This window comes from Staurois parvus, unplaced genomic scaffold, assembly GCF_062004578.1.
Source record: "Staurois parvus isolate SC_StPar_1 unplaced genomic scaffold, SC_StPar_1.0 ptg000715l, whole genome shotgun sequence".
Lineage (NCBI taxonomy): Eukaryota > Metazoa > Chordata > Amphibia > Anura > Ranidae > Staurois > Staurois parvus.
In genome coordinates, this window is record NW_028318511.1 from 9233738 (window position 1) to 9258048 (window position 24311).

The 24311-nt window shown below is 40.9% G+C and overlaps 1 protein-coding gene across 1 annotated transcript in view; it reads right to left on the reverse strand.

The window, feature by feature from the left end:
• DRD4 (dopamine receptor D4) overlaps window positions 1-24311 on the reverse strand; it is a 136499-nt gene that overhangs the window by 106505 nt on the left and 5683 nt on the right. The window contains exon 2 of the mRNA XM_089653583.1: window positions 7062-7174. Within this exon, the coding sequence (XP_089509709.1) occupies window positions 7062-7174 (113 nt within the window). The remainder of the gene's footprint in view (window positions 1-7061; window positions 7175-24311) is intronic.

Consider the following 24311-nt stretch of genomic DNA (forward strand, 5'->3'; position numbering starts at 1 on the left):
TTACTGAAAAGGGAAAAAAGGTATTTATAATATTTTTATATTTATACACAAATGTTTTGCCTTTCATTTCTACTTTAAACTGAATGGGTTGCGTTACAAGGTGAGGGTTTACATATACTGTACTTTAAAGGTGAACTCTAATATAATAGGAAAAAAGAAACCCTATAAATATTTAGGTCATAACAATAAAGGTTATCCTGTGCACATGCGACAAGCTAGTGTAGATCAGCCTCTCCGAGAGGAATGTTTGTGCTGCTCACAGAATGAGTTGTTTGGTCTTACAAAGTAATCCTTCTTAAAGGACTGTAATATAAGTTATCCAAGTTCATCTTGGAACTCTCCCCTGTATACAGATAAGCACACATGACAGTATACCGGGAGTCTAACTAGCAAGAACCTAACTTATTCAAAATGTTTAAAGAGGAAACAAATAGTAATAAGAAAAAAAAATCCAAACTGAATAACTTGCTTATTAATTACATACGTTGGACTAGGCCATTATTAGTACTTTATGTAGAAAATTTCAAAGTGACAGAGAACAATTAGCATTAACTTATGTTACATATGTTCTATTATATACCTTATATCATATTACATATGTTACTCTAACATTTCATATTCCTGATAAGTGTCTATTGTACCATGTAATTGTGTTAAAAAGTATCCTGTACTCTTTGTATTGCTTGTTTTGTGTGAAATACCTGGTGATCCTGCCAGTCCCTCCACTTTCTTATTTCAAACAGACCACACTAGGCATGAGAGCACATCTACCTCAGCATGATCAGTTTTCTGGCTGTGCTGGGATCACAGCCTGCCTGCCCTCCAATGATCAGACTTGTGTTGACAGGTCCCTGCAGAGCCATTCAATGGGAAGATCAGTAACCTGCTGTTTCTCCTTCGTTAGCTCTCCCTTATAAATATATATATATATATATATATATACATACAGTTGTGTTCAAAATAATAGCAGTCAGACATCACTAACCTGATCAATCACTGTTTTTGGTAGAAATGATATTTCTACATGGCAAATAATTTACCAGCAGGTGTAGTAGAGTAACCAGTCACTAGCTGAGCTGCAAGGTGTCTGCACAGTGTTTTTTTTTTTCCTGTGACCAATAATGCTGCTGAATTCTTCCTCCTGTGGAATTATCTGCTCACCATCGGTCTTTAGAGGACCAGGAATGTACTTTGGTATTTCTACCCATCACTTGAATCCATGGAACTTTGCTTTCTTACTGTCTTATACAGTGTATACAGTACTTATACAGTATATACAGTTGTGTTCAAAATAATAGCAGTCAGACATCACTAACCTGATCAATCACTGTTTTTGGTAGAAATGATATTTCTACATGGCAAATAATTTACTAGCAGGTGTAGTAGAGTAATAGAAATCCAACAGACCCAACAGTCATGACATGCATGCTGCTGATTCTGTGTAAATGAATCACTAATTGAAAGGGGCATGTTCAAAATAATAGCAGTGTGGAGTTCTATTAGTGAGGTCATTCATTCTTTGAAAAACAGGTGGCAATTATTGCCCTTATTTAAGGAAGGAGGGCAGCAAATGTTGTACATGCTGGTTACAGTGCATTTCTCTCTGAAATTCTGAGGAAAATGGGTCGTTCCAGACATTGTTCAGAACAGCGTACCTTGATTAAAAAGTTGATTGGAGAGGGGAAAACATATAAAGAAGTGCAGAAAATGATAGGCTGCTCAGCTAAAATGATTGCAAATGCTTTAAAATGGCAACCAAAACCTGAAAGACGTGGAAGAAAGCAAAAAACTACCATTCGAATGGATAGAAGAATAGCCAAAATGGCAAGGACTCAGCCAACAATCAGCTCCAGGAAGATCAAAGAAGGTGTAAAGTTACCTGTGAGTACTGTTACAATTAGAAGACGCCTATGTGAAGCCAAGCTATCTGCTAGAAGCCCCTGCAAAGTCCCACTGTTGAAAAAAAGACGTGCTGAAGAGGTTACAATTTGCCAAAGAGCACATTGACTGGCCTAAAGAGAAATGGCGCAACATTTTGTGGACTGATGAAAGTAAGATTGTTCTTTTTGGGTCTAGTGGCCGGAGACAGTTTGTCAGACGACCCCCAAACACTGAATTCAAGCCACAGTACACTGTGAAGACAGTGAAGCATGGTTGCGCAAGCATCATGATGTGGAGATGTTTCTCATACTACGGTGTTGGGCCTATTTATCGCATACCAGGGATCATGGATCGGTTTGAATACATCACAATACGTGAAGAGGTCATGCTGCCTTATGCTGAAGAGGAAATGCCCTTGAAATGGGTGTTCCAACAAGACAACAACCCAAAACACACCAGTAAACGTGCAACATCTTGGTTCCAGACCAACAAGATTGACGTTATGGAGTGGCCAGCCCAATCCCCGGATCTTAATCCAATAGAAAACTTGTGGGGTGACATAAAAAATGCAGTTTCTGAGGCAAAACCAAGAAATAGAGAAGAACTGTGGAATGTAGTCCAATCATCCTGGGCTGGAATACCTGTTCACAGGTGCCAGAAATTGGTTGACTCCATGCAACACAGATGTACAGCAGTTCTCAGAAACAGTGCTTATACAACTAAACATTAATTAAATGATTCAAAGGAAAGCAAAATCTTCAAACATTTTTCAGTTTATATAGTGAATGTTTGAGTTTGTAAAGAAGAATACAAACACTGCTATTTTTTTGAACAGTCTAATATTCACTTTTCTTCAATTTTTTTAGAGGAACAACACAAATTTGATATATTTTTCTTCATGTTTTGATTTGGAATAGAATGTGTAGTGTTCCCAATGCATTTGTGTGTATGGAAATAAAAGCTATTAGAAGGATTTTGAGCTTTATTCACTTTTTTCAACACACTGCTATTATTTTGAACACAACTGTATATATTTATATATGACGTTCAAGTCAAACCGGGACTTTTTCAAGGAGTAGAAACGGCATTTATTTTTCAACATACTCCCCAGCTACATTTATACACTTATCCCATTGTTTAACTAATGCCTGGAAAGCTTCAGCATAGAAAGATTTGTCAGTATGCCTGAACCATCCTAGGACAGCCTCCTCCACTTCATCATGATAGTGCTCACCTTTCCTACAGAAAGATTCATCTTGCAATTTCACAGGTTATGCGTCAGTTATCCAGGATCAGGTGTTACATGCGCGAACGTTCACAGAAATGACTGCTGTGGGCTTGGAACCACCACAGCTGGGATCGTCAATGATGGATGTACAGCCATCTTGGAAATGTTAACACCAATCAAATGTCTTACTGTGGCTGTGCGTGTCATCACTATACTGTGCTTGAAGTCTTTTGTAGATATCTGTGAGTTTTACGCCTTCATTCACAATTAACTTCATCACCTGCTGTTCCATGCAAGCACTAATACTGTTGTCTGCCATCTTAATTAATGTTCTGTAGACTGGCCCACGACATGTGCGCCACCTATCAGTATAAGGACACCCGGTTTGACTTGAACACCCCTTGTGTATATATAGATATATCTATATATATGTTTTGCCTTTTATAAACTGAATGGATTGTTTTACAAGGTTGGGTGTTCACATATAAGTTCAGTCAAACAGTCCTTCATGTATTGAATATCGCCCCTGTGCAATCCAAAACAGACCTATTCTGCAAACAAGAAGTGAGGCATGGTGATGGATAAGACGATATATTACATTAGGTATGCAGTATTCCAATGTGAGAATAGCATACCATACATAAAATCTGACAAAGGGGTGTTGACCCCAAATGCGGTTTATTCCACTTCTATGTGTTATCTGTCACTCTGAAATGTTGATTTTTGTATTTATTGATAAATTTGTTTTGGAACAGTGTGGGAATGTCCCTTTATTTGGTTTCTGCACCCACTTTGTTCCCCTTTACTGGAGTATTCAGTGGAGGACTAAGACACTGCACCGGTGGTATCCCTAGGGCTGGGCAGATGCTGCGGCCTTCCCCGGGGACAGCTAACTGCTGTAGGGTGCTCTGGGAGATAGGGTGCAAGTGAGATATTTGTTTCACTATATTTAAGTGGTTGTAAATCTCGGACATGAAATATGAACAAAGCATATCCCTCTATAGTGTGCATTTGTCTCTATCCAGAGCAGCGGCGGAACAAGCTCAATCATTGCCCAGAGCAAGGATGTCAAATTGCGCTCCCCCTTCCTGGACACAAGAATTACCCCCAGCATTGATGTCATTGGACGCATTAATAATCCACCATCATTGGTGTCAATGGACGCCTTAATAACTCTCACCATTGGTGTGAGTGGACGCATTACTAATCCCCAGCATTGGTGTCAGAGGATGCATTAATAACCCCCAGCATTGGTATCAGAGGATGCATTAATAATCACCAGCATTGGTGTCAGAGTACGCATTAATAACCCCCAGCATTAGTGTCAGAGGATGCATTATTAACTCCCAGCATTGTGTCAGAGGACGCCATAATAACTTCCAGCACAGGTGTCAGTATTATTAACCCCACTCTCCACATTGGTGGTCAGTGGCATTGAAATTTTTTTTTAATTAACCTCTTCCCGTCGCCCTATAGCAGATATACTGCTACAGGGTGGCAGGGTGCACAAAATTCCACATATGTGTGATTTTCCACTTCCGGGTAGGTGGCGCGCGAACTACCCATGCCGCCATTTGTGGTCGCGTCTGGCAATCACTGGGTTCTGGCCGGTGCTTACTTGCCAGCGCCCAGTGATTGCCGAGGATTTCTGATGGGGGGGGAGAACTGTTAGTAAACAAAACAGTTCTCCTCCCTCAGCTCGTGCACTCTGCTTTGGATGGCTGTGCACAGCTTAGCTGTGCACACAGACACAGCTCCATAGTAAAACACACACAGCACACAATTAACCCTTTGATAGCTCCAGATGTTAACCCTTTCCTGCCCAATGTCATTAGTACAGTGTCAGTGCTTTTTATTAGCATTGAACACTGTATTGGTGTCACTGAGGATGTCAGTGACACCAAGTCAGTTCCCCCCCAGTGTCAGAATGGCCGCTGCAGTCCCGCTATAAGTCGCTGATCCCTGCCATTACTAGCAAAAATTGTAAAATTAAAAAAAAATCTCAGTATATATACTACCATTTGTAAATGATATAACTTTCACATAAACCAATTAGTTTACACGTATTGGGATTTTTTTTTAGCAAAGAAATGTAGCAGAATACATTTTGTCCTAAATTTATGATGAAATTTGATTTTTTACATTTTTTTACTGGACACGTTTAATAGCAAAAAGTCAAAAATATTGTTTTTTTTCTCAAAATTGTCGCTCTTTTTTTTTCATAGCGCCAAAAATAAAAAACACACAGGCGATCAAATACCACCAAAAGAAAGCCCAATTCATGGGAAAAAAGGACGTAAATCTCATTTGGGTGCAGCGCTGCATGACTGTGCAATTGTCAGTTAAAGTAATGCAGCGCCATAATGCAAAAAATGGCCTGGTCAGGATGGGGGAGTAAATCCTCTGGAGGGCAAGTGGTTAACATAAGCTCTCCCATGACCACCAATGTGGGGGGAGGGGGTTAACTTTCACTGACATTACCACAAATGCAGAATGGGGGTGGTAGGTTAAAATTTCACTGCCATGAGGACCAATGCATTAGGGGGATGAGGGTTAACTTTCACTGCCACTGACCCCCCCCCCCCATCTGCATTGGTCTTCATTGTAATGGTAACCCCTTCCTCAATTCTAGTCTGCTTCCTGTCCCATTCCCCTAGTGTTCTACCATTAGACGGGGAGCAGGAGCTCCCTTTCCAAGAGTGCAGGCAGGCGGGCGGTTCAGGTAGACAGGCGGCTAGCTCACTCGGGTGGGCGGTTCAGGTAGACAGGCGGCCAGTTTACTCAGGTGGGCAGTTCAGGTGGACAGGTGGGTGGGTTCATTCAGGAGGGTGGGCAGTTCACTCAGGAGGGTAGGCGGGCAGTTCAGGTAGGTGGGCGGTCTGCTCAGGAGGATGGGAGGGCAGTTCAGGTAGGAGGGTGGTTCACTCAGGAGGGTGGGTGGGCAGTTCGGAGAGGCGGCGCACCCATGCAACAAGCAGCCTACACAAGGACCTGAAAGTGCTGGACGAGATCCAGTCACGCAGCTTGAGGTGGGGGAGCAAAATCCTTCTTCCAGCAGATATCGCAGCTTGCACTGTGCTCTGTTCTGAGTGACAGCAGTGGTAGCAGCATCACTTCTGTCAATTAGACAGCTGGAGAGCTGAGCACTCATCTGCTCTCAGCGCCCCTCTCCACGTGTCCACCTCCTGCCCAGAGCGCATGTTCCTTCCGCCCACCCCTTGTCCCGGCCCTGATCCAGAGCACTAATTTTCATTTCTGTCTGCTGCTTTGTTATCCTGCTATCAGCATCAATTACTTCTGATACGTTTTCCTGACACCAAGAGAAAAATGGTGACCAGGGACGGATCTCCAGTTGATTGACAGCCTCAGCTCTGTTCCTGTGAGGTGTGGAAGGGAGTGTCTCTTCCCTCCAATCAGCTGTCAGAGCTCTCCTCACTGAGCCCTGCAGTGTATAATTTCAACTCTTTGTCCCTTTTTTCTGAACTGTCAGACAAGCTTTATAAATTCAGAACTTTTAATGGATGTAGAGAAGAGGAGACTGCAAATAAACAGGTACAACTTATGTAAGATGATTTGTTTCAGCTCTGTGTATCATCTGAGGTCAGTCACTTCAGTGGGTATATGTATGGGTTTACAACTACTTTAAACAATGTAGGGATAAAAAACATTTTATGCTCTCTCTTTGTCTTTTCTTACGTATTAGTATATGTTTTTTTATTATTATTATTACTTGCATTTATTTTGACATCTAAAGAAAGGGGGAGGGTTTTTTTTTAAATAATCCGTCCTAGGGGTTATGTATGCTAGGTAGACCTCTGTACTGCATTATTGATTCTGAGTAGTAATGTAAGCTTGTGCTTTTTGTATTGTAGTACGTTTTGTCACTCTTTAATACATGTCATCTATAGCTCCTCTAACATTTTTTTACTTTGTACATGCTGGAATCACTTACCTGTCTACACTGATCGCACAGAGATTGAAGATGGAAGCTGTACAGAGCATGACATCCATGGTCATAAGGATATCACAAAGAACAAGGCTCAGGGTCCACACCCCTCCAAGAAACTGAAAAGTCAAAAAAAGCTGTTCAGAGTCATATAGGAGAGCAGTACAAGGTGGATTTCATTAAAACACAAATAAATATCTCAGTTCATAAAATAAGTGGCAGGCTTTTGCCCTCAATTCCTTTATTGTTCAGTTTTAGACCTTGATCTTTGTTTCTGTACTACAAATCCGAAGCAAGTCACTAAAGCTGTTTAAAGCATAAGTCATAGATTAGTATTCAGAGCTATAAAGACTGGCATCCTAATGAACCGCATTTTTAAGGCTCCTTCACAATGTAGATGAAGTGATCAACCATTAAATCAACAATCCAGACAAACAGCTAAATACACAACAATTGCTGTTTTATCTGGCAAAACATTAGGAATTCTGTTCAGCCAGTTATAAAATGTGCCCAATGCTGAAATATTGTATACCTAGGATGCTGGATATCATCGTTAATTATTGCACCTCTGCAGCTTTCTATGTCACCTGCTTGCTCTCCGGATTATGAAAGAACATCAGGCCCTCCCTTTGTTCTCCCCTCCTATAAGCTGCTTAAACACTTCCCCATCAAGCTCCCAGCACAGCATTTTTCAGTGTAATAGAGCCTGACTGATTTGCAGTGCATAACCTGTTGCAGTGTATTACGGTTTGGTTCTACCATCATAGTCTCTTACGCCACAAGAGCAGAAAAGAAATTTAATTTTAACAAAATTAATAGTCAGGATGACACTGGAGGGAATACTGTGGTACTGACTATTCAAGTGAATAAAAACTTGATACAACCAAGCACAAGCAACTGTGTTAATATTCCAAACACATTACCCTTTACAAAGATGAAGGTATACTGAAATGTATACACTAGCAGGTTTCTGAGCACTGGAAGTTGAAGTGGTAACAAACTCAAAAATAAAAATCCTATATATTTCAGCTTACAAATCCTTACAGGTGGTTCCTGCATTCATTTTCTTTCTTTAGGATTTTTAACTTTATTTTTACGTGGTGGTCTGGCCAGGAACACACTTTTTGCCTTAGGGTGGCCCCTCTATTTACGGAGAAGCAACAAAGTCACCCTTGGAGAGCAGCACTACCTGGAGAGGGTAGTGTTAAGCTGGTCATAAATTGATTGAATCTCAACCGGCAGCAGCCAGTCAGAGATTGGCCAAGATTCGATCCGTCAATGGACATGATGGTTGTACCCAAGTCAATCCATCGATCAACTTGAGTACAACCAGCCTATCTAGTTTTTTAAATGCAATTACTGCCAACAGCTATAGCTGTTAGCAGAAATCACTGTGTCCTGCTGGACAGGAAAGCTCCCTGCTAGCAGAACACAATACCGCTGCACGGAGGATTGCCCATCATCACTGACTGTATTGATGGGGGAATCAAACAGTTTTCTTTCCTTTCACTTGTTATGGAAGGAAATAAAATCTCATAATCTATGGGCTGCTTAAAGTGTTACTAAACCCAGGACCCTGCATTCACTATATCTGGTCTCCCACAGTAGATCAACTATTAAACTAAGCCTTAATCATCTTTGGCTAATAGTAAAAAATCGATACCAGATGAGGGTTGGTGTGTCTATGCACCAATTGGCCAATTAATGAATCTAAAATATAAGCTTTATTCAGATTTATATAAAAAATGTGTATACTAAACTATAATTAGTTCAAGACCTATTGGACTGGAATGTACTGCACTCAATCATATAACTGGATACTGAATGGATAGTATGATCTGTCTTGCTACAGATATGTAATACGAGTACACTCATCCACGGGCCTTAATTTCAGCTTCTAATGAACAAACCCCATATGTCACCATATCCAGTCAAAAATACCTCACGATCTTGAAGAATGAAAATAATGCACTAAAAAGCGCAGTTCAGACCACTCCCAAAAAAGGGTGACCGTAAATTCCATGTGCATTCGAAAAGTGCTCCCAAAAGGTCCCGGAGAAAAGAACTCTACATGTTTCACTCCAAATATAGAGCTTTGTCAGGAGTATGAAGAATTAAAATCAGATCACATGGTGGTAGGAAGCTATGCTCAGTATCACATGGTGGCAAGAAATGGCACCAATAGTTTGTTTTACCTCTATAAATATATAGGTATTGCCCAACAAAATGGCCGCCACGTGCGTGACATCATCGCACACACGCATCATCACGTACGCACGTCATCTTGGCGAATAATGTCCTAATATTAAAACCCCACTGATTGAGGACCTTGTTCACAGTTCATACTATTATATAACATTTGTGGGGCAGATTCAAGCACAAAACCATAGAGTCCCTAATCACACACAAAAGGGAGGAAGGTGAATCCTTCATTTAAGCCATAAGGTGCCCTTGAGCTGAAATGGAAAATCCATTTTGGTTCAAGTTTTAAGAGACAATTATCTAGATCTCCTTTTCTAGGACCTAGATTGTATTTATCAATAATCCAAAAATTTGGGAGGTCTGCCTTACCATCATGTTTTTGTATCATATCTCTAGCCACTGGTATATGCTTGTTTTGAGCATCATCATTCACATGTTCAAGGACTCGTCTCCTAAAAGGACAAATTGTTTTTCCTACATATATTAGGAGGCACAGGCATTTAAAAGCATAAATCACCCCCTCTATACTACAATTATAAAAATCTCTTTTTTTAATAACTTTTTTGGGGTTACCAAACTCCTTGGTGTTGCTCAAAAATGTACATGTCTTACAGTGACCACACCTAAAGCTACCTTTTAGTTTTTCAGATAGCCAGGTGTGTTTTATTGATGTCTTGGGGTTTTTTTCTATTTGACTATGTACTAACATATCTCTCAAATTTCTACCCCGTAAGTAGGTCATCTTAGGGTCTGTATGTACCTATGATTCGCATGCCTTTCTGGTCATCCACTTTTTTGGTCTTCTGACCCAACAGAGATTCCCTCAGAGCCCCTTTTACTTTCTCATAAGATTTAATCAAAACAGTCTTATGATAGCCATGTCTCATAAATCTGTCAAACAATTTTTGACTCTCAATTTGGAATGCCCCTTCTGTTGAACAATTTATTTTTGTTCTCATAAATTGGTCGGTGGGGATTCTTCTTTTCAAGGCTGCTGGGTGTAAAGTTCCCCAATGCAACAAGCTATACGTGGAGGTCAGTTTTCGTTAGATTGTTGTGTAAATATTGCCTCCTTCACCCCTCTTAATCTCCAAATCCAAGAAATTTATGCTATCATATTTAATTTTAGGTGGCTACAAATTCCATGAACAAATCCTTTTGACCCTGCCACAATATAAACACATCATCAATAAATTTTACCCACATTAGAATGTGCGTTTTAAAGCATTCTAGTTCCTCTACAAAAACCATGGTACGTCCCTACCTCCCAAGAAAAATATTTCCATATGTAGGTGCACATGACGAACCCACCGCAGTTCCTCTGCATTGTTAATATATTTTGCCATCAAATAGGAAAAAAATATGTTCCAAGATGAACTGCAGAAGTTGGAGAATGAATGCAGTATTGTTCTCAAATAACTTACCTCTAGTTTCCAGAAATGATTTACAAGCTTTTAGACCCAGATCATAACTGATATTACTGTATAAGGCCTCTCCATCCACACTAGCTAGCCAAACATTATCTTCCATTGTGATATCTATTAGCCTGTTTACAAAGTCTGATGTATCTTCGATATATGAAGGTAAACTATATACAAATGGATGCATGATATAGTCTAAATATTTGCTTGCTCCTTCTGTAAGATTATGATTACCTGAGATATTATTGTGGTCAGGAGGTTTTTCTTTATGTTTGTGTACTTTTGGTAGGGCAGAAAAAGTCGCAATATTTGGATGTTCATTCATAATAAAGGCACATTCATCTTTAGAGAGGATCCCCTCTTCAACAGCCCATTTCAAAGTAGAGTTTAATTCACTCACGAATTTGTGGGTTGCATCATTCTGAAGTATTTCATAGTTATTCTCATTACTTAATTACTCGTAACACATTTTCAAATACAATGCTCTGTCCATCAAGATTATATTTCCCCCATTATCAGCTGCCTGTATAACTACATCTTTGTTATTGCGCAAATCTTCCAATGCCTTCCATTCAAAATAAGTCATATTGCATGACATATTCTTTCTCTGCCTTCTTAAACATAAGTCATTCAAGTCTCTCTCAATCAATTTTACAAAGAGTTGAATACTGTTCCCCTGAGGAAAAGGCGGGATATAGTTATTCCTTGGTTTGAAAGTGAAAAACGGACCTTGTATTTCAGTATCCCCACTACTGTTTTCAGCTTGTAATGATTCCAATATTTGATGGTTTTTCCTTATATTCCTTCTTCAATGCCAGTTTCCTGGCGAACAGATTTATATCTTTAACCCATTCAAAGAGGTTAAAGTCCTGTGTAGGTACAAAGGACAGTCCCCTCCTCAATACTGTTAAATGGTCAGTTCTTAGTGACATCTTAGATAGGTTAAATATTTGCAAATCACTTTCTTGGGTGGTGGTCATGTCAGTGGGGCCTATCATTTCTTCCCTCTCCTCTAAATAGTGAGGTATTTTTGTCTGGATATGGTGACATATGGGGTTTGTTCATTAGAGGCTGACATTCAAACAGAGTTCCAGTCGCACTGTGAATAAATAAAAGTCAGCAGCTACAAAAACTGTAGCTGCTGTCTTTAAAAAACAGCCACTCACCTGTCCCATGATCCCATGGTATCCTCCCGACAGTCTGTTGTTCCAAGCACCGACATCTTCATGTGGGCACCAGGCAGTGACAGCTTGTGGCTTCATAGCTGGATGCCCACTGTACATGCGCGAAAAGCGATGCGCTTCCTGAATGGCCCCATAATCTTCTGGGACCTGTCATGTGTCCCAGTAGACAACGGGGAGGGAGGGTAGGAGGACAACTTCTGCTTCTGATCCCTTAGGCGATCACAACAGAAGTGGGAGGGGGTACCTGTCAATTTCGGGTACCAGTCTTTAAAGCGGAATTCCCCTTTTGGGTTGAGCTTCGCTTTAAGGCCCGTGGATGAGTGTACCCGTATTACATATCTGTAGCAAGACAGATCGTACTATCCATTCAGTCCTGTACATGTGGTAATTCTATCTCTTTCGTATATATTAGATCTGATAGGCTTATGATCAAACTACAGCGTTTTCTTGCCGCAACCTCATCCAGAATGGTATGTTATCTGACTTGGCTTGGGGTTGTTCACCATTCAGATGTTAAGGATAGGCCTACTGATAAATAATTGTAATTGTATCCAGTTATATGATTGAGCACATTACATTCCAGTCCAATAGGTCTTGAACTAATTACAGTTTAGTATACACATTTTTTATATAAATCTGAATAAAGGTTATATTTTAGATGCATTAATTGGCCAGTTGGTGCGTAGGGACATGCTCCCTTGTTCGGGATAGATTTTTTGGTCTCCTGCAGTACACAGAACATGGAAATGCATTTATTTTAGTAAATATAAACTGCTAAATACCTTTTTTCAGCAGTTAGAGCAGTCTTGTAATTTCTGTCAGTGTCCAGCAGAGCACTGGTTAAAGCTTGTAGGAAGAGTTTTCATTCTCCTCTGACTGTCCTAAGAGACTGCAGGACCCCTAACCCTTTCTCTGGACAGTGCTGATTGGCCCTGTACTGATCACATGCACCCTCCCAAGAAAAATACTCTCTGGCAAGACTGTGCATGTGCAGGCTGTGTTCTATCAGGAGATGAAATGGGAAACGTGGAAGAAGGGGAGGATCACAGAAGTCAGGATCAAACATCCTTTTTACACAATGCAGAGGATTAACCACTTAGGTACCACAGTGAGTATATCAATCATGCTTTACTGTATATACAGACTAATTTTACTGTTGTGGGTTTAGTAACACTTTAAAATGAACATTAGATGTGGATGGACTTTACATAAGTGTGTATGCAGGTCTAAGGTTCCTTTAATTTTGGCTCTTCCTCTGGCTGGAGTCGTTGGAATGCCCCTGTATAAAGGTGGGTGGAGTCTGGGTATGAGGGACTGCCTGGCACCACAGAAAAGAGGACACTTGAGGGGGTTCTGTGTGCTCGCTTTTTCAGGGGAGGGGTGAAGGAATAGGTGCTTGAAAGGCCTAAAAAAGGGAAATTGAATAACGACTATATCTCAAAGTATGAGGATCGCAATGTTCAGTCTTTCTGTACCGTTTTTTGACCTTCACATAATGCTCTGAAGATAATTTTTTTATCTGCAAAAATTTGTTACCAAGGTTATGGACGGTTCTGCTCATGTTTTGACTAGTAAAGAGTGTTTTTTCCATTTATAGATTTTACATAACTGAAATGAATACAATCTGATCATTGTAAGCACCCCTGTCAGTATTCAATGGTTTGTCTAAACCAGCAATGGGCAAACTACGGCCCGCGAGCCGTATACGGCCCGGCGGACCTTTTAATCCGGCCCGCGGATGTGGCTGTCAGGATGTGTGTAGGCGGGGCACCGTGACGAACGTGAGGGGAGGGGAGCTAGGCTCCTCTCACAGTCCGCCCTGAAGACCGGAACGGCGCGGGAACACGGCGTGAGGAACGCGCGGAGCAAAGGTAAGTGAATTGACACAGGGGGGACTTGGCTTACTACTTGGGGGGGAATAGTACTGTGGGGGATGAAATACTATATGAGGGATGAATTAATATGGGGGATGAATTAATATGGGGAATTAATTACTATAGGGGGGATGAATTACTATAGGGGGGGATGAATTACTATAGGGGGGATGAATTACTATATGGGGGATGAATTACTATATGGGGGATGAATTACTATGGGGGATGAATTACTATATGGGGGATGAATTACTATATGGGGGATCAATTACTATGCTTACTATGGGGGAATATTACTATACTTACTATGGATGACACATACACATCATTCATCTACTCTTGGTCCGGCCCCCGGGTCCAATATATGAACCCATTGCGGCCCTCAAGTCAAAAAGTTTGCCCACCCCTGGTCTAAACTCTCTAACTGCCAGTTTTATTGCACAACTTGGCATATTAAAAGGAAGCTGAAAAATAACAGCAGGATCAAAAGGTATAAAAAAAATAAGTTACAGGAGAATTCAGAAAAACAAAGATTGCTTAGTTAATGCTAGTAAGAGATTGAATCATACTGTATATGTCATTTTTTTTGTCTTTAACCACTTGCCCTCCAGAGGATTTACCCCCCTTCCTGACCTATCCATTTTTTGCAATACGGCGCTAGATTACTTTAACTGACAATTGCACGGTCAAGCAACACTGCACCTAAATGCAATTTATGTCTTTTTTTCCCACGAATAGAGCTTTCTTTCGGTGGCATTTGATCGCCTGTGTGTTTTTAATTTTTTGCGCTATAAAAAAAAAGTCTGAAAAAACAATATTTTTGACTTTTGCTATTAATCATGTCTAGTAAAAAATTTTAAAAATCAAATTTCATCATAAATTTTAGGCAAAAATGTATTCTGCTACATGTCTGCTGAAAAAAATTCCAGATACATTTAAATGAATTGGTTTACGTGAAAGGTATAGCATTTACAAATGGCGGTATATATACTGGAATTTTTTTATTTTTACTAGTAATGGCGGCGATCAGAGACTTATAGCGGGACTGTCGTGGGCATTCTGACACTGGGAGGAACTGACTTGGTGTCATTGACATCCCCAGTGACACTAATACACTGATCAATGCTAATAAAAAGCACTGACACTGTAAAAATGGCACTGGGCAGGAAGAGGTTAACATTGCGGGGCGATAAAAGGGTTAACTATGTGCTGTTTTACTATGGGGACTGTGTGTTTATTTCACTGTAAGCATATTGCTTTGTATGGCTCTGCTATACAGAGCCATACAAACAGTGTGCAGAAGCTGACAGGGAAAAGATCTGTATTGTTTACATACGGGTCTCTCCTCCGTTGGAAATCCTTGGAGATTGCCGGGTGCTGGCGGGGTGTGGCAGTGCATGTAGGGCGCACACGTGCTTGCACCCGCCCCCTACCTGGAACTGCAAAATCACATGTATATATACACATGATTTTGCACACCTGTGCTGCTCTGTAGCAGTATTTCTGCTATAAGGCAGCGTGGAAGCCGTTAATACCTCTTTAAAATCTATCTGCACAATTGCATGTCATTTTTTTGCCCTTGTGCATGAGCTAAATTGAAAGGTGAAACTCTAAGGCAGACTTGTTAATTTAAAAACACAAGGATTTTATTACACATACAGGGCATCTTAATCTAGTAAAAATGAAAAACATTTAGGATTCCCTTGCAGGAGATTGCATCAGATTCCATGTAGTCATACTAGCAACTAAACTCAAGGCCTGATGAAGGGTGATTCCTTGGCTCCTGAAACGCATTGGTCTCTTTTTTTTACCTATTGTTACCTCGTTGTCAAGGATAAAGCCATAAGGACTTTTGAACTGATAGTTTGGCACTGAATTTCTCTTGTTCATTGTGTTTATTTTCTATTTATTGTTTCATTTCATTATTATTAAAGAAAATAATGTTGTTGTATTGAGCAATCATTACTGAACATATTTTTATTGTATATTTCTTTATTTATCAACAATGTACTGTTTATGGAAAGGTCTTGGGAGTTGTTTGTATAATAATTGTTAGCAGGCGTTTCCTGAGATCTGAAAGTTTTTCCAGGTTTCCTCCATGTTAAAAAGATTGAGACAGTCCTACTACAAACAGTAGTATACAATCCATAACAATCAAAATTGAAACTCCTTTGAAGGAATGCTGAACCACCATTGGCCCTGAGAAGAGCTATAATTCTCTGCCTGTACTATGGCTGGACTTTCCCTGTCCTTGAAAGCACGCCAGGAGGGGTGAAACACATCAATGAAGGCTGGCTTTGGGTTGGAGACATTATTGTATGCAGTCAATGCAATTATTATTAAAAATACTACAAGAAGAGCTAATTGGAGTGCGGCTGCTTTTTTCCTATTTACTATGGCTGTAATGCCACAGTGGTTCTGTGATGCCCTGGCACTAAAGCCATTCAAGCTGATAGCAGTATACTGCACCACTCCTCAAGACTGATGATGAGTGGAGTCTCACTGTGACAGATGCTGCATTCCAAGTCACCTGATAGTGTTTCCCTACACCCTGAATTTATCATTATGTTGTGGCTAGAACTAGTTTTCATTAGAGAAGACAATGTTTTTTCTAGGCTTTGCCATATTGAGTGCTACCATGGACAGGAAAGTTATCTGGCATACTTATCTACTATCATATTCCAAACAGCAACTGTAACGGCTTGAGTCAACAAATGGCTCCCATGTTCTACAAGCACCATCCCCCCTAAGTAGACATGTATAAGATTTGCCTTGAATTTTGTTTCTAATAATTCAATGGTAGGGCACCTCAGCCTTCCAGCTGTGCTAAAACTACAAATCCCATCGTGCCTCTGCCTCAGGGAGCCATGCCAGTGGCTGCAGCTTTGCAATTCTGCTGATTACGGAGGTTGCCCACCCTTGGATTAATGGTACACCTTGATTGCCTCTGAAAACAATTGAAAGCTGTTGACAAAGCTCAGAATTGCCCTTTGGAAACTGGCAATATCCTTTTCAAAGGCTGTTTGGTCACAATTAGGTCCAATTAAGTCTTGGTGATCTGTTCACATGTAAACCAAGTTAAAGCAGAACCTCAACCCTCCTATCCTTTACAGTCAAGGAAGCCACATTCATAGCCTCTGTTTGATCTGCAGTTGCCATGTTGCACATGTGATCAGCTATGGCACCAGCCATTTGGTAGTGGTTTGACAGTTCAATTTAGAGCACAAGCAACTGTGCCAGTTATTTATTCACCACCAGGAAACAGTTATACTGGTGTGTTTTACTCCACTTTAAGTTGCTGTTACGTGCTTCTCTTGAAGTTCCGGATGTAAAATGTCAAGGGTAAGCATATGTCTACCAATGATCTGAGTTTCTAATTTCCTGCTAACATGTATTTATTTCATAAAATTAGAGAAAGCTATCTCTATAATAAACACAGAAGTGGACACATAAATCTCGGCACTCGCAGCTTTTTTCCATCTTTACTTTTTATGGTTGTAAATTCTACAAGTGCAATTTTCTGGGCTTAAGTATTCTCACATGAGCTGGGTCCATGCCCATTTCTAAGCTGAAATGGTGATAATAAGTAACCAAAATAAGTCTCATAGATGGGAAGGAATTAGTCACATTGTTGAGTGGAAGCTGCCCTAGGCTTTTCAAATGGATAGCCATAAATGGCTTAAAGCAGAACTCTGGCCAAACTTTTTTTTACTGTGCTTAGAGAGGGGAAAGGTTAGAACTTCTGCCTGTTTTATATTGCTGCTTCTGTTACAGTAAAGGAGATACACTCTGAATTACCATTTTCACTGAAAACGAAACACAGGAGAAAGCTCCCAATAGGGACACCTGTTTCAGTGAAAGCTCTCAAAGGGGGGATTTTCCTGTATGTCTTCGGGGCAGGAAATGCTGTCTCTGCCCTTGCTAGAAAGATTTCCCATCACTTTCTATTTCTACCCCACTAAATAGGAAAGTGGGAGGGATTTTCTGCAGTGGGGCACAGATGATAAAATCCCAACAGAGGTTCTAATTCTTCTGAATTCTATCCAAACTAGAAAAAAATATTTTTGCCACAGTAGAACCTATTTGCTTACTATAAAATGTACCTGTGAGCTCGCCAAAATGCGTAAGCTTTGCATCCAGCATTTGTTCCCTGTTTACATTAACATATGCATAGGCATACCCCCTGCCCCGACAGGACAAGGCCTGGACCTGCCAATGGGTTACTTAGGCACTGAGAGCTGGATTGTGTAATGAGGACTGGGGTATGTCAAATCCCAACAGCAGAAAATGGAAAGAATTTAAGTTACCATTGGACATCACTGAAAAATGACAGGCTGAAAGAAAATGTGGGTGCTGACAACTTATTCTATCAGCTATTTGCTAGTACTCTAAAGAGCTCATGTGTTTGATTTAATTTATTATAGTAGAAATAATTTTTTAACAGGTCACTGAGAAAGGAAATCTCTATAACAAGGTCACAGTCAGAAATGAACAAAAATCTGTTCTTTTATAATTAGAGCTGGGTTTCTCAACCAGGGTTGCATGGAACCCTAGGGTTCCTCCAGTGGTTGCTAGGGGTTCCTTGAGCCGTGAGCAATTTCTTGCTGTCAGATAAGTTCCCACTTGAACCAATGATCTTTTAAAGCAATCAATAAGGGGGTAATTATTCCCAATGGCCACACTTATAAGGAGCATTCTTCCCACTGTCCACCACACTAATGTATCATGAGTTGTAGGTATAGTAATTTTTAGCAGGGGTTCCCTGAGACTGGAAAGTTATTTCAAGGGTTCCTGTAATGTGGAAAAGATTGAGAAAGGATGAATTAGAGTGTAGATTAGTTAAAACCTCTATTTTTTGTTGTCTCTGTTGATGGGATTTCCCTCACTATAGCCCCCAGTGGTTGCTGGGAGAAAATTAAATGAAGAGTTTCTGACCTATGCCTACCTCATCCAAGTATTTCCCAAAGGGTGGAAAAAGTACCACTAGTTATATATATATATATATATATATATATATATATATATATCCTTGAGTCAGTTGGTGCATGGGAGGGCTGAGGATTTATATACAGGTCACCTTTGTGATAAAATATGACCACTCAGTGGCAGGCATTACATGGATTTTGTTGACTTGACCAGCATCTGACATGCTGCTTTGGGCTCCATAGTCAAGGTGGATAGCACAGTGTACTATGGAGTCTTTCTCAGAGTTTTGCAACAGAAATGAAGGGTATTTTCTCTAGAGTAGTCTCTCAATCTTTTTCCTCCAGAGGAACTCTTGAAAGAATTTCAGGTCTTGGGGAACCCTTGTTAATTTCAATAAACAGGGCGTCAGTGGGAAAAATGTGCCAATGACTTTGCCAAGTGGTACTGGCTTTGAAACTATGCAAACACCATCAAATAGGAGGTCAATCAGCTACAGCTCAAGGAACCCCTAGCAATCTCTAGAGGAACCCTGGTTGAAAATAGCTGCTCTACGGAGTCAAGAATGAATGGATGACTTTAAAAGAGTTCATAGTAAACACTTTTTAAATGATTACCGTACAAATAAGAGGACATTTAAATTAGATCAGTAGGAAATGCATTCATCAGGCACTGAATTTTTAAATATATTTTGGTGATTTTATACCATTTATAGCACCATACTCAAGTAACTGGAAAACCCACATTAATGAAGATAAAAATCATGTCTGGCGGATTCTTCCTAGCTACTGGACTACCATATTAAAGTAAATATGGTATTTGGTAATAGAAGAAAAAGGTGTGAGCCTTTTGTAACAGTTCATTGCAGACTGAATTAACAATATTTGCCAGCACGGCAGTTTGCACGTGATATAGAAGTAGAGGTGAGTGGCATACATAGTAACATTTAATAGTTCTGTGGGGGGGTTTTCTCGAAACAATGCCAGAAACAAAAATAGATTTCAGGTGTCTAAGCTATTAGAGCGTACATTGTGGATACTTACAACCAGTGGCTTAGATATAGTGTGGTTTCAAGAAGTATAACTGATTGCACCACTGCCAATAAGAAGAAACCCAGGGTCTCTACACTTTGCCTTATCAACATGTCTCAAAGAAGATCTGCCTATACCAGGGGTAGACAACCTTTGAGAAGCGGAGATCTATCCAGACAACATGGAAGAGGTCAAGGATCCCGGGGTGCGGCACCCTTTTTAGAAAAAAAAATAATTATCAAGCCCCCAATACAATGATGGCATGAAGAACACAGTGTATCACAGCAGTGTCCTCTGCCCCTCCTTCACATTACCCCCCACAGTAGTGTACTCTGCCAGCTTCCCCCCAACAGTAGTGTCCTCTGTCCCTCTTTCAAATCACTGTCCACATTGGTGTCCTCTGCCCTCCTTTTACATCACCCCTCACAGTAGTGTCCTTCTCCCTCCCACACACACAGTAGTGACCTCTGCCTCCCTTTCACATCATTCCCCACAGTAGTGTTCTCTTCCCCCTCACACACACAGTACTGTGCTCTGCCCCCTCACACACACAGTAGTGTCCTCTGCCCCCCCACACACACAGTAGTGTCCTCTGCCCCCCCACACACACAGTAGTGTCCTCTTCCCCCTCACACACACAGTAGTGTCCTCTGCCCCCTCACACACACAGTAGTGTCCTCTGCCCCCTCACACACACAGTAGTGTCCTCTGCCCCCCCACACACACAGTAGTGTCCTCTGCCCCCCCACACACACAGTAGTGTCCTCTTCCCCCTCACACACACAGTAGTGTCCTCTGCCCCCCCACACACACAGTAGTGTCCTCTTCCCCCTCACACACACAGTAGTGTCCCCTTCCCCCTCACACACACAGTAGTGTCCTCTTCCCCCTCACACACACACAGTAGTGTCCTCTTCCCCCTCACACACACACAGTAGTGTCCTCTTCCCCCTCACACACACAGTAGTGTCCTCTTCCCCCCCACACACACAGTAGTGTCCTCTTCCCCCTCACACACACAGTAGTGTCCTCTTCCCCCTCACACACACAGTAGTGTCCTCTTCCCCCTCACACACACAGTAGTGTCCTCTTCCCCCTCACACACACACAGTAGTGTCCTCTTCCCCCTCACACACACACAGTAGTGTCCTCTTCCCCCTCACACACACAGTAGTGTCCTCTGCCCTCCTTTCACATCAGCCCACACAGTAGTGTCCTCTTCCCCCTCACACACACAGTAGTGTCCTCTTCCCCCTCACACACACAGTAGTGTCCTCTTCCCCCTCACACACACACAGTAGTGTCCTCTTCCCCCTCACACACACAGTAGTGTCCTCTTCCCCCTCACACACACACAGTAGTGTCCTCTTCCCCCTCACACACACAGTAGTGTCCTCTTCCCCCTCACACACACACAGTAGTGTCCTCTTCCCCCTCACACACACAGTAGTGTCCTCTTCCCCCTCACACACACAGTAGTGTCCTCTGCCCTCCTTTCACATCAGCCCACACAGTAGTGTCCTCTTCCCCCTCACACACACAGTAGTGTCCTCTTCCCCCTCACACACACAGTAGTGTCCTCTTCCCCCTCACACACACAGTAGTGTCCTCTTCCCCCTCACACACAGTAGTGTCCTCTTCCCCCTCACACACACAGTAGTGTCCTCTTCCCCCTCACACACACAGTAGTGTCCTCTTCCCCCTCACACACACACAGTAGTGTCCTCTTCCCCCTCACACACACAGTAGTGTCCTCATACTAGTACAATATGCTTCTAACTTGCAGGTGGATTTTTTTTTTTTTACTACTGCTTTAAAGAGGAACTTCACTCCACCTTACCTTTATAGCTATATCTTCCACAAAAAACATACTCACATGCCCAGTGATCCAGTAATATTCTGTAGGGATCCACTATGTTGCTAAAAAGCACCGCGCCTTATGCTGACATCATCTTATATGACGTCATCAGGTGACCGGCTGTCTTTTCCAGGTTCATTTAGCTGGCCCCGGTATGAAAAAAACAGGAAAAGACAACTGGTCCCCCCAATGATGCATGGTGGTACATGCACAGTGAAATACCCTCCAGCCTACTGGGATGCATGCCATGGAGGCTGTGGGTATTGCATATGGCATTCTTTCCTTGGCAAGAATACAAGTGCAAGTGCAGGAATGCCTTCCCTGAATAAGGTAGAAAAAAAATTATAATAATTTTGAAGAGAAGGGGGAGGAGTGAAATAAAAGAAAGTGGGTGGAGAGAATGAAGTTTGTTTTAAGTATATGAATTACTCATACCTCTAGTGATACCATTCCCACATTTACATGTAGGCCAAGCTGTCCAGCAAAAGTGACACTTACAGGGGTTGGGAAAAAATGTGTAACACTTTTAAGAGTGCTTACAACAATCAGCTTTTATCCATATGGTTTAAACCTTTTTTCCCTGAAAAAAAAAAAAAGTTTGCTGTAAAGACTCAAAAAAGCAGCTAAAGTTAGGCTTTAGTTTGGTTCTCACTCTACTAAAGTCCATTTTAACTACATGTCCTTCTAAGACTACCCTGTCTACAGTGTAACAGCACTGTTGTCTGATTTCTCTGCAGCGCTAAGTGTTGTCACCCTCTTAAAGAAAGTGATAAAATAACAGATCTACCGACAGGATCAACAGATAATAAAACAATGTTACATGGGGACTCTGAAAAACAAAAACTGTTGTGTCAAGCTAGAGACTGATGACAGCATATACTGTATGTCATTTTAGATTTAGATTTAGTGTTTTTTTTCCTTTGGAAACATTTTTCAACCATATGAATAAAATCTGACCTGTCACTGACACTTGGACAGCTTGGCCTGCCTGGAAATGTAGTGAAAAATATAAAAATAAAGACCTGTGGAATACAAAGCATACCTTACATGCTGTATTAACCCCATACTGTTACCAGAATACAATATTTGTTACTATGGTGGTTTATTAGTTTAAAACTGGAAAATGACAGTTGGACAATGACAGTTAAAAAAAAATCTTCAATTGCTTCCTGCAGTTTCAATAACTCTCTATTATGCTCAAAAGATACATACTTATAGTATATGGAGGGCTGTGCAGTGGTTCCAAATTTATGTGTGTGGTAAGGTCACTGGGGAAAGGCAACCATATCTACACTGTACTGGGCCTTGTGGAAGGACAGATACACATTTGCACACAGTCATAAATAGTATGACAACAACAGAAAAAATATAAATGCTGGGAATTTATCAATCTTTTGTGTGTAAACAGTCTGTTTTGCCCCATAGCAGCAAATCTAATTCTTTAGAAATGCACACTGTCTGGTATACTGTCGGGTATTTTACCATTAAGATTTGTGCGCCAGCTCCAATTAAAGCTCTAATTAAAGGCTTCACTGCAGCTTTAGAAAACCTGCTGGTGGGATATTGGTGAATAATTGTAATGAAAAGCACAGAAAAAAGCTTCAAATGCACAGCATGCAAAGTACTCTTCTGATGGATTATATTACCAGTAGCCAAGAGCCAAAGATGACAAATTAAAACCATTAATTTGTAAAAGCGTAAATGAGACTTAGATCAGATATTAAACTGTATAAAACTATTTCTTTCCTTTTGGATAGCGTAGGGAAGGGTTAGAACCCCTGTCAGTTTATTTTTTGCTGTCTGCATTCCATAGAGGAAATTTTCCTACACCTTCCATGGATGCAGACGGAAGTGAGAAGCCATTCCCTCAAACAGTTGTCACCATTGGAAAGGTTAAGCTCCCTTCCTAACCTAGAGAAAAACTGTAAAATTTTAGATTTTCAGTCTCTTTAAAGTGAACCTTTCACTAAAAATCATATCAGCATGCAGCTCTGTATGCTAATATGAAATTACATTGCAGTTATTTGTTATATAAAAGATTTTTTCTGTCACCCTCCTTTGATGAGTTGGCACTTCCTGTTCCATGAAGGCACTGATCTTGTAGCCAGGGCCACATAGATGCACTCTAGGAAAGCTATGTCACTAGTGCCTTTCAGGGAGATCTCGTCTCTGAACTGCGAGATTTCTTGAAATTTCACAAGATCTTATGAACAATCCTTTTTTTCACCATTTTTATTGTTTATATGTTGCCATGGTAATAAAAGAAAACCGAAAGAAGTTCTAAAAACTTTCCCTATTCTATCCAAAACAAAAAAAAGTTTTCACAATACATACATTTTAACCACTTGCCTGCATGGCACTTATACCCCCTTCCTGCCCAGGCCAATTTCCAGCTTTCAGTGCTGTCACACTTTGAATGACAATTGCGTGGTCATGCAACACTGTACCCATATTAAATTTTTAGCATTTTTTTGAGACAGATAGAGCTTTATTTTGGTGGTATTTAATCACCTCTGGGATTTTTATTTTTTCGCAAACAAACCAAAAACCACTGAAAAGTTTGAAAAAAAACATGTTTTCTTAGTTTTTGTTATACAATTTTGTAAATAAGTGATTTTTCTCCTTCGCTGATGTGCGCTAATGAGGCTGCAGTGATGGGCACTGATAGGCTGCACTGATGGACACTGATAGGTGGCACTGATGGGCACTGATGAGGAGGCACTGGTAGGTTGCACTGATGGGCATTGACAGGCATCACTGATG